General features: G+C 38.3%; 1 protein-coding gene across 1 annotated transcript in view; it reads left to right on the plus strand.

Annotated features, from left to right (window-relative positions):
- The window catches only part of TRAPPC10 (trafficking protein particle complex subunit 10), a 49,562-nt gene extending 40,228 nt beyond the window's left edge, over positions 1-9,334 (plus strand). Inside the window, exons 16-23 of the mRNA XM_028727317.2 lie at positions 121-279; positions 1,432-1,658; positions 2,167-2,267; positions 2,769-2,895; positions 3,980-4,150; positions 4,908-5,085; positions 5,428-5,622; positions 6,684-9,334. Of these exons, the coding sequence (XP_028583150.2) occupies positions 121-279; positions 1,432-1,658; positions 2,167-2,267; positions 2,769-2,895; positions 3,980-4,150; positions 4,908-5,085; positions 5,428-5,622; positions 6,684-6,922 (1,397 nt within the window). The 3' untranslated portion in view covers positions 6,923-9,334. The remainder of the gene's footprint in view (positions 1-120; positions 280-1,431; positions 1,659-2,166; positions 2,268-2,768; positions 2,896-3,979; positions 4,151-4,907; positions 5,086-5,427; positions 5,623-6,683) is intronic.
- The last annotated feature ends 2,279 nt before the right edge of the window (positions 9,335-11,613 follow it).

An 11,613-nucleotide genomic window follows, 5' to 3' on the forward strand; every position in this document is an offset into this window, starting at 1 on the left:
AAAGCAGGAGCAATCTTGGTGTATAAACCAAGATTTAATCATCCATATGTAGCCATTGTGGTTGTTCTGAGACAGCAGAATTAATTGTTTCTCTTCACCACTACTTCATTTTTTTTCCAGACAGCCTTTTGGCTGGGATTCCTCAGAAGGTAAAATTTACAGTGACTACTGGCCATTATACCATAAAGAATGGAGATGCACTCCAGCTCAGTAATGCTGATGCCATGCCAATTTTGTACCATCCAGAGAGTAAAGCTGTGATTTACTCAAACACAAAGGGTATGTAGTTTCGGTATTATTATACTAATATTAGTATTTTGATGAAAGAGGGCTTCCTGCAGCCAGGATATAGAAATGCCATAGGAGCCGCGTGGTAATTGTAGGTGTAAGAGCTTAGCCTCCAATTTTATATTTACTTCTTAAATCTGTTTTACTATAATAGGTTTAAGCTTTTGTTGATCACAACCTCAAGAAACCTGGTACAGTGTAGTATGTAGAGTAGCTGCTTCTGATGTTTTAGATCTCTGATTCGCTGCACAACAGTCTAAAAACATACGGCAGGAAAAATATATTTGGAAGCAGTTTAATTTTTTATCAATTCCGAGCAGAGTTGTTATCCCACGGGTTACTATATAAATTAACTTTCTCTATCTCAGCACCCTCCCTGCTAACTAATTTTTTGTTCACAGTCATAGCCATGATTCAGAAGTGTGCATCAAAACCATTCTAAGCACTTCTTTATTAGCAGCTTTCTGTTCCATGGCGTAAGCATCAGTGTTTAAGAAAGGGAATTTGTTATGAGAGCTTCCAAATAGGTAAAGTACTTCAAATATTCTGGCATATATCCAACTCCGCACAAGTGGAGTTCTTGTGGTGCAGGACTGGGAAACCTTTGGTCTTCTGGATGTTCCTGAACTGCAGCTCCCATCATCCTCAGCCAGCATGGCCTAATGGCTAGATATGATAGGACTTGTAGTCCAAAACATCTGAAGAGCACCACGTTGCGGATGCTGCTATAGAGAACTGCTTAAGAAAAGCCATTAAACAAACTGTTGTGTGCTGTCCATGTAAGTCTCTGGGTTGCATAATGACTTTGGTACAGTGGCCAAAGTCTTGAGATCATGCTTGTCTCAAAGAAAGGGCATTAGATGAATATGTTATAACACCTGCAAAAAGTTACCTAGTGGGTTAATTGAGACAAATAGCAAGCCATGATTTGTGTTAACTGTATAAGGTAAACCATGGCTTGTGTGGTTTCCTTTTTTTTCTTCATCCCTACTGAGAGTCCCCAAAAGTTACCTCACACAGTAAAGCCCAGTGTGGTTTGTTGGTTTAGAGGCAATGCCACACTTTATTTTGAGGAATGCCATGTGTTTGGAGTGAAGTGATTATTCTTAATTATAGCTTAATTGATATTTTATGCAATTGTAGAAAAGGCATCGGAAGCATCTCTAATGATCCAGTCGTCTGAGAAAATCACAAGCATCAGCTTACCAGTGGCTCCTGCTTATCACGTGATTGCCTTTGAACTCGAAGTCTTGTATTTACCATCAACCTCAGTAAGTGTGCTGGAGAATGAGAACCTGGTTAGCAAAGAGCTTCAGAAAAAAAGCAAAGAGGAGATGTCTTGCAATCGTATGGCTACAATTGACCAAAAAGTAAGTTGGCGTGAATAATGTAATACTTTATAGCCCTGTTAAAGTAGTTACTTCCTTTGAGACGGTAAATTGATTTATTACACCCAGAATATTAGAGGAATGCTGTGTTCTTTGGGACCACAAAAGAAAGCTGTGCAGTAAAATATTGTAAAATGTAAAGATATTTTCCTCTCTGAACAAAAGCTACACCACAAAACACAACATTTTAACCACAGTTTTTGTTCTTGAAATACACAAAACAGCACCTCATGAAAAGAAGGTGATTCTTTGTAACTTCATTCCTGTTTTCGCTACCTTGCTCTAAAGCAAATTAAATGTGCCTGGTGTGCAGTGACTATAGAAATACAAGAAAATAATAATGTATAAAAAATACTCTGATTTTGCTTTATGTTCTTATTTCCCCTCCCAATAAAGGGTACACTTCTTAAGAAATATTGCAACTATTTGAAATTAGAAAAATTAAAATTTCAATAATAACCTGAATAACTTTATTCTGTCTTGCCTGCAGGTAACCATTGATTGTCCATGGTCAATTTACTCCACCATTATTGCACTTACATTCAGTATACCCTTTACAGCCAAACATTCCTTGTTATCAGCAGGCAAAAGGTAACTTTCTCAAGGTCTCTCTCTTAATTCATCATAAAGATATGTCTTATTACAGCTTCAGTTTACAACAATATGAATGGGCAAGGATTTTTGAACACCTGGCCTGTTTTCTCCCTCCTTTTGTGCTTCATAAATCAATGCCATACCTGCTTACATGAAAGTACAAATACATAGTGATATGGTAGAGTATTTTTTAATTTCACCTTTTCCAATGGGAGACTAACATAAAAACATAATCTAGACTTTGAGTATAGTGGTTTGTTTAATTTAAATGTAATTTTAGCATGATTAAACAGTGCTATGAATATGTAGAGCTCTTTTTCCTCTATTATTTAAGCCTTTAGCAGATAGTTAGTTAGTTAGATAGACAGATGATAGATGATAGATAGATAGATAGATAGATAGATAGATAGATAGATAGATGATAGATCTAACAATACAATGCATAACAAAGTAGGCTCTTTGCAATATTAAAAAATATGTTTTCCTTTTTATTTTTAGGAAATACATACAGGTTTGCGTGCAAAACATGTCAGATATCTCTTTTAAGTTATCTGACAGTAGTCTTAAAAGTTCTGGCGTCTGCGCAGATTTAAGTCTTGATCCTCTAAACTCCAAAGCTGAACAGGTAGGCTTTCTTTCTTGCTTTTTTTATAAATAATTTTTTATTATTAAGATAATTCAACATTAATACATACACGTTACGAATATACAAACATCACATCTGTTTCTCACATCTGTTCCCCCTGACCCCAAAAGTGTATAGAAAAAGCATTATGAACCTCAGCTAATTGGAACTCATTGACTGTGTTTGAATGCCACACTAAACTGTTAGGAAAACATAAATGAACCTAGCTTCCTCCCTAGCTGGCATGCAACTTTGCTCCCATATTTTGCTCTTGCACGGCCAGGAGAAGGAGTTAGAAACTTTCTCTTCCATTTTTGGTTAGCTGGGGTTTGTCATATTCAACACCATTCAAAAGAAAAAGGAGAAAAGAAAATGGAGTCAGGTTTCAAGTCCTACACACAAAAAAATTGTGGAATAGCAATTGCTGGAGATAGTTCTGCGAGAGGAAAACCAAATAGCAGTTGGTTGCAGCCATATTGGTGGAGGGAGACTCATGCACAGAATTCTCACAGCATAAACCCCAGTTTTGCTGTTCACAACCCAAATTATGCCTGCTTCCCTCATCTTTGCTCCTTCCAGCTCATGCTGGGAGAAAACAAATCACAGCCTGTGACTTAGCAATATGTCAGAACCATGGATTGTGGTTTGTTTGGTTCCAGCAATCCGCAATCAATAATCCAAGAACAAATGTTGGCCACACATAATGATTTGGGAGCAAAGCAAAGCACAATCTCGGGTTTGGATGTAACACTAAGCCAAGCCTCGTGGTTTGCTTTCTCCCAGCATCAGCCAAGAGGGCTGAAACAGACACAGTTTTGCTTTGTGTGTAGTTAGCTGTCATAGCTAACCACAAGAGCTAGACATTTGTTTTAAGTAAAACCAATGTGAGGGATCCAGGGTTCTGAGCAAACTATTCAGCCTTGAGGGAAGGGGTTGCTGCATGCAGTGCTGTTGACGAATACACTGTCCACCCCTGTTGAAATGTTTTTATTTTTTTAAAGTATGTATATTCTGTTCTTTGTTAGCTAACACTAACAACTAACAACTTAGTAACTATTGACAAACTCATAACTCTCTCTTTCAGCATATCTACACTAAGCAAGCAGTATTCTTTGTATGGGAACTGAAGTGGACAAAAGAACTTCCCTCATCTTTGCAATGCCAGTTTTCAGTGAACTTTTGTTCAGCACCTTCTGAAGAGCACTCACTGTCTCTGAAGCCGTACACTTATGAATTCCAGCTGGAAAACTTTTTTGTAAGTTTTTGTCACGCTGGCAGCTAGATCAGATAGGTTTGAGATTTTCCAGAGTGGAAGCAGGCAGATTCAAGGAATCCACATTAAAAGATTGTGGGGTGGGGGTGGGACTTTCAAATGTTTGTTTATTTAACAGTATTCATTTACTGCTTGCCATTATCACACAATCTCAAAATGGTTTACAGGAGTAAAAATTTAAAATTCCATGTTGTAATTCTGGAAGACTCGAAGGGTTGGTTTGTGCCAGGCACTTGCCACATTGAGACCACTCGATCATTGCTTGGCAAGTAGTAGCTCTTACTGCTCCTGCAGTGCCTAGAGCGGATTATCTGGATTGTCACAACCCTGTGGCATTTCTGGGCCCTTGCTGGAATTTCTGATAGTGGTGTCATAGAGATTTCCGCATGACAGCAGTGCCCCATGGGACAAGCCATTCTAGATGTTACAACCTCCGTGTGGCGCAGTTGCCACATGATGATGTTTTAGGAAGCCATCACATGTCAAATGTAATGTTTGGTACTTGTTTAGCATCAATACGTTTTGGGCTTGTTTGTGTTTACGATACAGAGTTGATTTTCAGGCTTTCGCCCTAGCTTTTGTGGCTTGGTCCTATTTTTTATGGAAAAGTAGAAGACAGACTTTCTCCTCCTCTGCCAATCTCCTTTTACTGATAGATTATCTTTCCTAATCAGTTTAATTGTGGAAATGTTTAATCTTATGTATATAATGACCATGAATATCATTGTGCTCCTGCCAGACATTATATAATGTGAAAGCTGAGATTTCCCCCCCATTGGGGGCAGAATATTGTAAAACAGGCTCGTTGTGCTCATTGGAGGTGTCGATCACCCGCCTTTCAGACCTCCTGGATGTGGACAAAGACGAAGCATTGACAGAATCTGATGGTTACTGCACAACAAAGCTAATGTATGAAGGTAGGCATACTAATTGGACAGCATTTTGTGTGGTTTAGTCACTCAGGTCACCCAAAAGTGTATGTAGCTCTAATATCCAAAGAATTTACACCCCTCCAATTATCTTGAATTAAATCTATAGTAATTCTTAATCTTACAGCTATCAACAGGATTTTAAATATGTGTATGTATCTTCTTCAAATCATTTTGTTCGTATGGCATCACTATCTCATGACGCTTGTAAAAAGACTACATAAGACATTTTTTATAGTTCCCTCATAAGTGTGGCTTATACAGTATTCAAAATGAAAAATGGGTCTCAGTAACTATTTCCTTTTAATAGTGTTTTCTCTTTTGTTTCAGTTGTAGACAATAGTAGTAACTGGGCAGTCTGTGGGAAGAGCTCAGGGGTAATATCTATGCCAATTGCAGTTCGGGCAACCCACAAAGTGCACATGGAAGTCATGCCACTCTTTGCTGGATACCTCCCTTTTCCTGATGTTAGGCTATTTAAATACCTCCCGCACTACTCTGCTCACTCTATGCAGCTCGATGCAGGTAAGAATGTATTCCTTTCAATGCTTCGTTTGAAGGCCTGAAACATGGATAATCTCGAACAGTTTATTTAGGTGCTTATGTGAATGTTTAAAATGCGTTAGAATTTTTCAGCTGAGAAAGTTGGAAAGACACGTTTAACCTGATTTTCAGCAAGAAGGGTCTCCCAGGGTGGCTTGCAGAATATCAGTAATGAGATAGTATCAGGCTTATATTTGAAAAGACACAATTCAAAAAGAAAAGGTATTGGGAGAGATGAGGAAAACAGGCACTAACACTTAATTATAGTTCTCATGACAAGTTGGAACGGGAAACAGGAGTCACATATTGCTGGTTTTTCAGCAGTCAGTGGAAAGGCTGTGGACTTCCACCCCTTTTTTTTCTGTCTGCCCCCATCGTCTGATGGGACAGCTGCTGATAGAGAACGCTTGCAGTCCCATTTCTCCTGTAGCTTGATGGCATGGCATGACACACATTATGTGCAATCATTGCCTTGGAATGCTTTCAGCGCTCTTATGCGCGGGACTGGCAGATACTTGAAGTATGATTTAACAGTTTCTTGCTCTTGTGGGAGTTCCAGTAAGTGCACAGAAATCTATATGTGCTAGGGCTTCCCCATTCGCTGCAATGCTTTATTTACTGCATTTATATGCCGCCCTTATGCCAGGGCACTCAGTAAATCACTAAAACAAAAACGAGGTACAGAAGATATAACAGCAGAATTGTTTCAGACCTTTTGTCCTTCCTGGAGTTGATGGAATGGACTCCCTGGCCTGGCCTTTTTTGCTTCCCCTTCTGGGCACCCAGGTCTGTAGCCTGTGGAGAGGTGGAAAAGGGAGTGCCCCGAGTGAGCACTCTCAGGCCAATGGCAGTTTTTTCAGGAGCTGATGGCATGAGCCTTGGGCTCTCTTCAGTCTTTTTAGCACAGATTTCTAAAAGTGTTTCTGTAAATAACAAGTCATGCAGTGACTTCTGATTCCTTCTAGGTGATGAACCCTAAATTGATTCTAGTCATACTGTAGATGCACATGGAATAAAGTTTTGCATTTTTGTTTTTTAAACAGATAGTTGGATCGAAAACGATAATCTCTCTGTGGACAAGAATATGGATGATCAAGCTGACAGCAGCAGCATAAAGAGCAGAGGCAGCATACATTCAGCAGCCAGCGCAGAACACAAAGGTTTACCAATGCCTCGGCTGCAATCGTTTTCACCCGGACAGGTCTTCAACTCCAGCTCTGGCATGCAAATCCTTGTCATTCCCAGCAAGGATGATCACATTCTGGAGGTCAATGTCACATGACAGCTCTCTGTACATGTGCATGGACATGCACATGAGACTTGAAAATGAATGCACTTTAAGGGATCATAACCTGATTGTTCTTCATTTGAAACATTCTAACGCTAACGAGGCCTATGGCAACTCAACACTTACTGGCCCTTGAAGCATCAGACAATTGTATCAATTTAAATGTACAGTGATGCTTGTGTCAGCTAGTTTATATTGCTATTTTAGGGTGTTTGTGTAAAATGAATTTTGGGGTTTCTCTCTCTCTCTCTCTCTCTCTCTCTCTCTCTCTCTCTCTCCTGGTGAAATAAAGGATACTTACTGCAGTTTTCTCTTTATTTTCAGCAGCTTCCAGAAACTGCTATTTTTTCCGGGGGGAGTAATTAAATTTCTGTTCAAAGAAAATTTCAGGTTGACATACAATAAGCCTTGCAGTGTAGCTGTTAATGACTGACGTGTGTGCCTTTCTAGTCACACAACTGTTTGGTTTCCTGGACCAGGATAGCTATCCAAATTTCTGTATAGTAATTCTTAATCCTACAGCTATCAACAGGATTTTAAATATGTGTATATATTTTCTTGAGGACTTAACTTCTTTTGTGCCTTGGGATACATATGAAACTTATTAGCCCACTCAAACTCTTGAATGCGTACCATATAGAGAGCCATTACTTAAGCTCACTGGGGAAACACACACACACACCAGGAAGCAAGTAATGGAGTGGCACATAAGTGGTTAAGTTGGAAGTAAAGTTTCACTGAACAAGCTTTCCCCCAAGTTTGATATTTAAATTATTTAAGGTTACTATATTGAGTCTCACTATATAGCTTTTATTCAATATTTCACTTGATATTTTTAAAACCAAAGTTTATTTGTTTCTCCTGTCCCAACTACTGTTAACTTATTATTGACTACAGAGCCATATAACTATATATATATTTGCACCTTATTCTAAAGTAATCTGAGAAGAAGCAAATAAAACCAAGGATTACTTTGACTGCTTTTCCAGTCTGCTTATGAGGAAATTTAAGGTCCTACTATTGAACCTCTTCTGGTCCAGCAAACTGCAGTTACACCATTCCAACTGATTACTTTCAGTTGTAAATTTATTGTACAAATGATTATTTTAAAAAAAATCTAAACTAAACTTAACTGATATAATGTCTGTGTATAATTTGCTCCCGGAATCAAGGACGAAATAAATGTGTTTTTATTGGTGTGAAAATCAAAGCTTGTAAATAAGTCTAGTGCATATAACTTTTTCCAGCTCTCAAACTGTGTATTTTTGTACATACCACATTTCCTTAAAACTTGTGGCTACAATCCTAGCTGCTGTTCACCCCTGTTACTGGCTTACACAATAATTCTCTTCTTGCAACATATGCAGCCTCTTGGGGAACAGCCTTCATTGTATGAACAAGCTTTGTAGGAACACTGATAATTCTTGGTTCTTTCCATAGGTTTTTAATATCTTTGAGGCAGGAGGCAGTAGCAAACCAAATTTCAATTCTGAAAAAGTGTGGTATGTGTTTTCCAACACTGTGTGTATCTATTAATTCTTGATTTACTTTTCTCATGTCTTAAGAGCAAATGAGGTTTTATTTTTAGAGGGAGCAAAAAGCAAGCCCCGTGTTTCTCATGAATTTGCCAGTCACTTGGCTTTGAAAGTTAAAGTAAGTTGAGTTTTCTTTTTGGAACTAGAAACATACACTTGTATTTGGGCACTTCTTTTCTTGAAGTTACAGTGGGAGGTTGGCTGACTGTCTTTTTGTGTTTAATTTACTTTAATTAAGTTAGGGAAAAATGAATGCAACCCCTTAAACGTTTTTCAACAGAATTGCCTCTGTACCTTCTTTCAGTTATAAGAATTAATGAGACTACACAATATTGATATGTTCACACTTCAATTTTGCATCTAAATGATAAAATGTATTTGAACTTGTTATGGCCCTTCTACATTGAATACTTGTGAACAACAGCTAGAATGTTAAAAGTACATTTCGAATGTGGTGAACAACTTGATACCTTGATTTTGGGTCTTTCACAAGAAATGATTTTATTAGCAGTTAGTGTTGATGTGTTTTCTCTGGTTTGGTTTTAGAGCACCGTAACATTTTTATGCTTACGTTGAAATGGTGGACTTCACTAAAATGCAGCAGAACCATAGTCTAATCACTACTTCAGGAGACTACATGTGTATATGGAGAGGGGTTTGGTTTCTGGGTAAAGATGTAAATAATCAATTTGCAATATGTGTATCTGAAAAATTAAGGATTATGCTATTTATAGATATCTGTCAAGCTTGTAAATACTATCAAATTGGTTAAAGGAGTATAATTTTTGTGAATTTCACAGGTTTATTTGTGACTGGAAAAATTAACTCCTACTATGGAAATTAAAGTTCAACAATGACATTTGTGACACTTCCTACTTGTAGTTCTGTAAGACTGTTACACTCCACAGAGGATTTAAACATAGAAAAGCAAACTGTAGGGAAAGGATATTCAGAAACACACCCAGTCTTATTTCTTATTTTAATGGTGCCATGAAACTTAGGGAATAAACTGTCAATAAAACCCCCCAGAAAAGCCAACCAGTAGGAAAATGAATAAAAATCTTGAATATTTTAAACAAAAGTTGCTTACAGTTCTGACATTCAGCTTTCCTTTATATGTTCCTTGGTTTGAGATTTCTAGGTATTAAGTGGCTCTAAACTGAGCTGATCAGTTATTTTCAGGCAGCTTTTTCTATTAGTAGCATCTGTTGGCTCTTAGTTAATTGATTTTGCAGGACCAGGCTGAGCCACAAGAGTACTAATATACCTTAAGATAATTATATGGTGGTGCACAAGGCTTAACACATGCAGCTACTTTAGCGTCACTGTGTTTTTTTAATCCTACCAGGAAGTTTTATCTTCTCACGTTCTCCTGATGTTTCTTGGTATATTTGGGGTAGCATTTATGTATGTATCAGAGCTTTGGGAAGCAAACATTGTCGTTCCTAGTTTAAGGAGTCACTACAGATGAAACTTGGCACCAGCTTATTCTGGCAACTACTTTAAATGATGTTGACTCTTGCAGTATGATGAGTCTCTTTTGTGAACTGGGTGACAAACCAAAGCAGCACTTACCACATCCTGGTTCAAAAGGCAATGCTTTTTGGAGAAAGCCACCTCCTAAATGCCTGCTTGTTGAAGTATTGTACATCAGAATGGTTTCTCTGGAGCTACACCTGACATGGATCTTCAGCTCCCAGATCTAGGAATGATTTTCTCCAGAAGCACCACCTACTGTGAATGGTTACTGTTGGAAAAAGTACTGCAAAGTGGAATGTGCAGGGAGGGGAGTAGAGCAGTGTTTCCCAACCTTGGGCCTCCAGCTGTTTTTGAACTACAATTCCCATCATCCCTGACCACTGGTCTTGCTAGCTAGGGATGATGGGAGTTGTAGTCCAAAAACAGCTGGAGGCCCAAGGTTGGGAAACACTGGAGTAGAGTTCACACTGGTGTGAAAGTTTCTTTAAAATAGAAGTCTTCAACCTTTTCTTACCTGGGATTCACTTTTAACCCAAATAAGCATTTGGGGACTAAATTTACTTTAAAGATAATTTTTCTTCCAGTTTTACATTTTAACTTTGGATAAAATTAGTTGTACACTACAAATAAAAGTGACAGTATAAAGGTGGTTGATCTAGTTCATATTGAAAAGCAGACTGTGGTAGGAATCTGGAATTCATAAACTCAATCTTGCTAGCTACCTCTGACCTGTGCCAAGAGCACCCTTTTAAAAACAGTACTTGATCCAGGATTGAGATTCCATTCTCAAGAAATCCACAAAAGTTTTCCATCTGATACACAGCTCATCATTATTGGGTTGGGGTATTATTTAGGCAGGGGCGGGGGTTGTTGGTGTTACTATTTTTTTGTATCTTTATTTTTAGATTAATGATTTAATGTGTAAACTGTTCTCTTTAGTTGTGTACTTTTTGATGTGTCTTATTTATTCTTTGTTACTATTTTCGTTATACTGTATACATTTTTTAAATGTTACGCCAACTTGAGCATGGTTTTAGCTATGGAAAGGCGGCATACAAATAAAATTATGTATGTAGGTATCACTCTGCACAGGACCCACTTCTATATTGGTATTAATTTTAAAAATTACCCTTTGTGTTTAAAAACGGCTAAAATAGTGTGTACATCATCTCCTTATGGGAGAGGGTGTAATAGGCTGTGGTGCCCATGCAATGACTGTGCGATGCTATCCTCTCCGGGCTTTACTAATAGGCAAGAGTGAAGCAGCTTATTTTGGATGTCACGGAAAGATAGAAATTTGCTAATTTTTTTTTTTATTATTTTTAAAAACTTGTATTTTTACTGACAGGGAAGCTGAGCTTCTCCGTGGGGTTTCGAGAAGGGCAAGGTTTCAGATGCTAAAATAACTTCGCCAGTAGTAGATGTCGTGCTTGCGGGTGAGAAAGCTGCTTTTGCATTTGCTGCTCGGCTTCAGCCAGCAAGATGTCTTAGTCTGGCTCTACAACCGCAGTCAAAATCTGGGCTCTTGACTTTATAAAAGTCCCGCAGCACGCAGTACAGCGCGCTCTCTCGGCAGTGGGGCAGCTGGATAATTTTAGACATCGGATTTAATAGCTTATCCCCTTTGGATGACCACGTGCATTAAATTGTGAGCCACAAAATCTCTACCTC

This window comes from Podarcis muralis, chromosome 4 (assembly GCF_964188315.1).
Source record: "Podarcis muralis chromosome 4, rPodMur119.hap1.1, whole genome shotgun sequence".
Taxonomy (NCBI): domain Eukaryota; kingdom Metazoa; phylum Chordata; class Lepidosauria; order Squamata; family Lacertidae; genus Podarcis; species Podarcis muralis.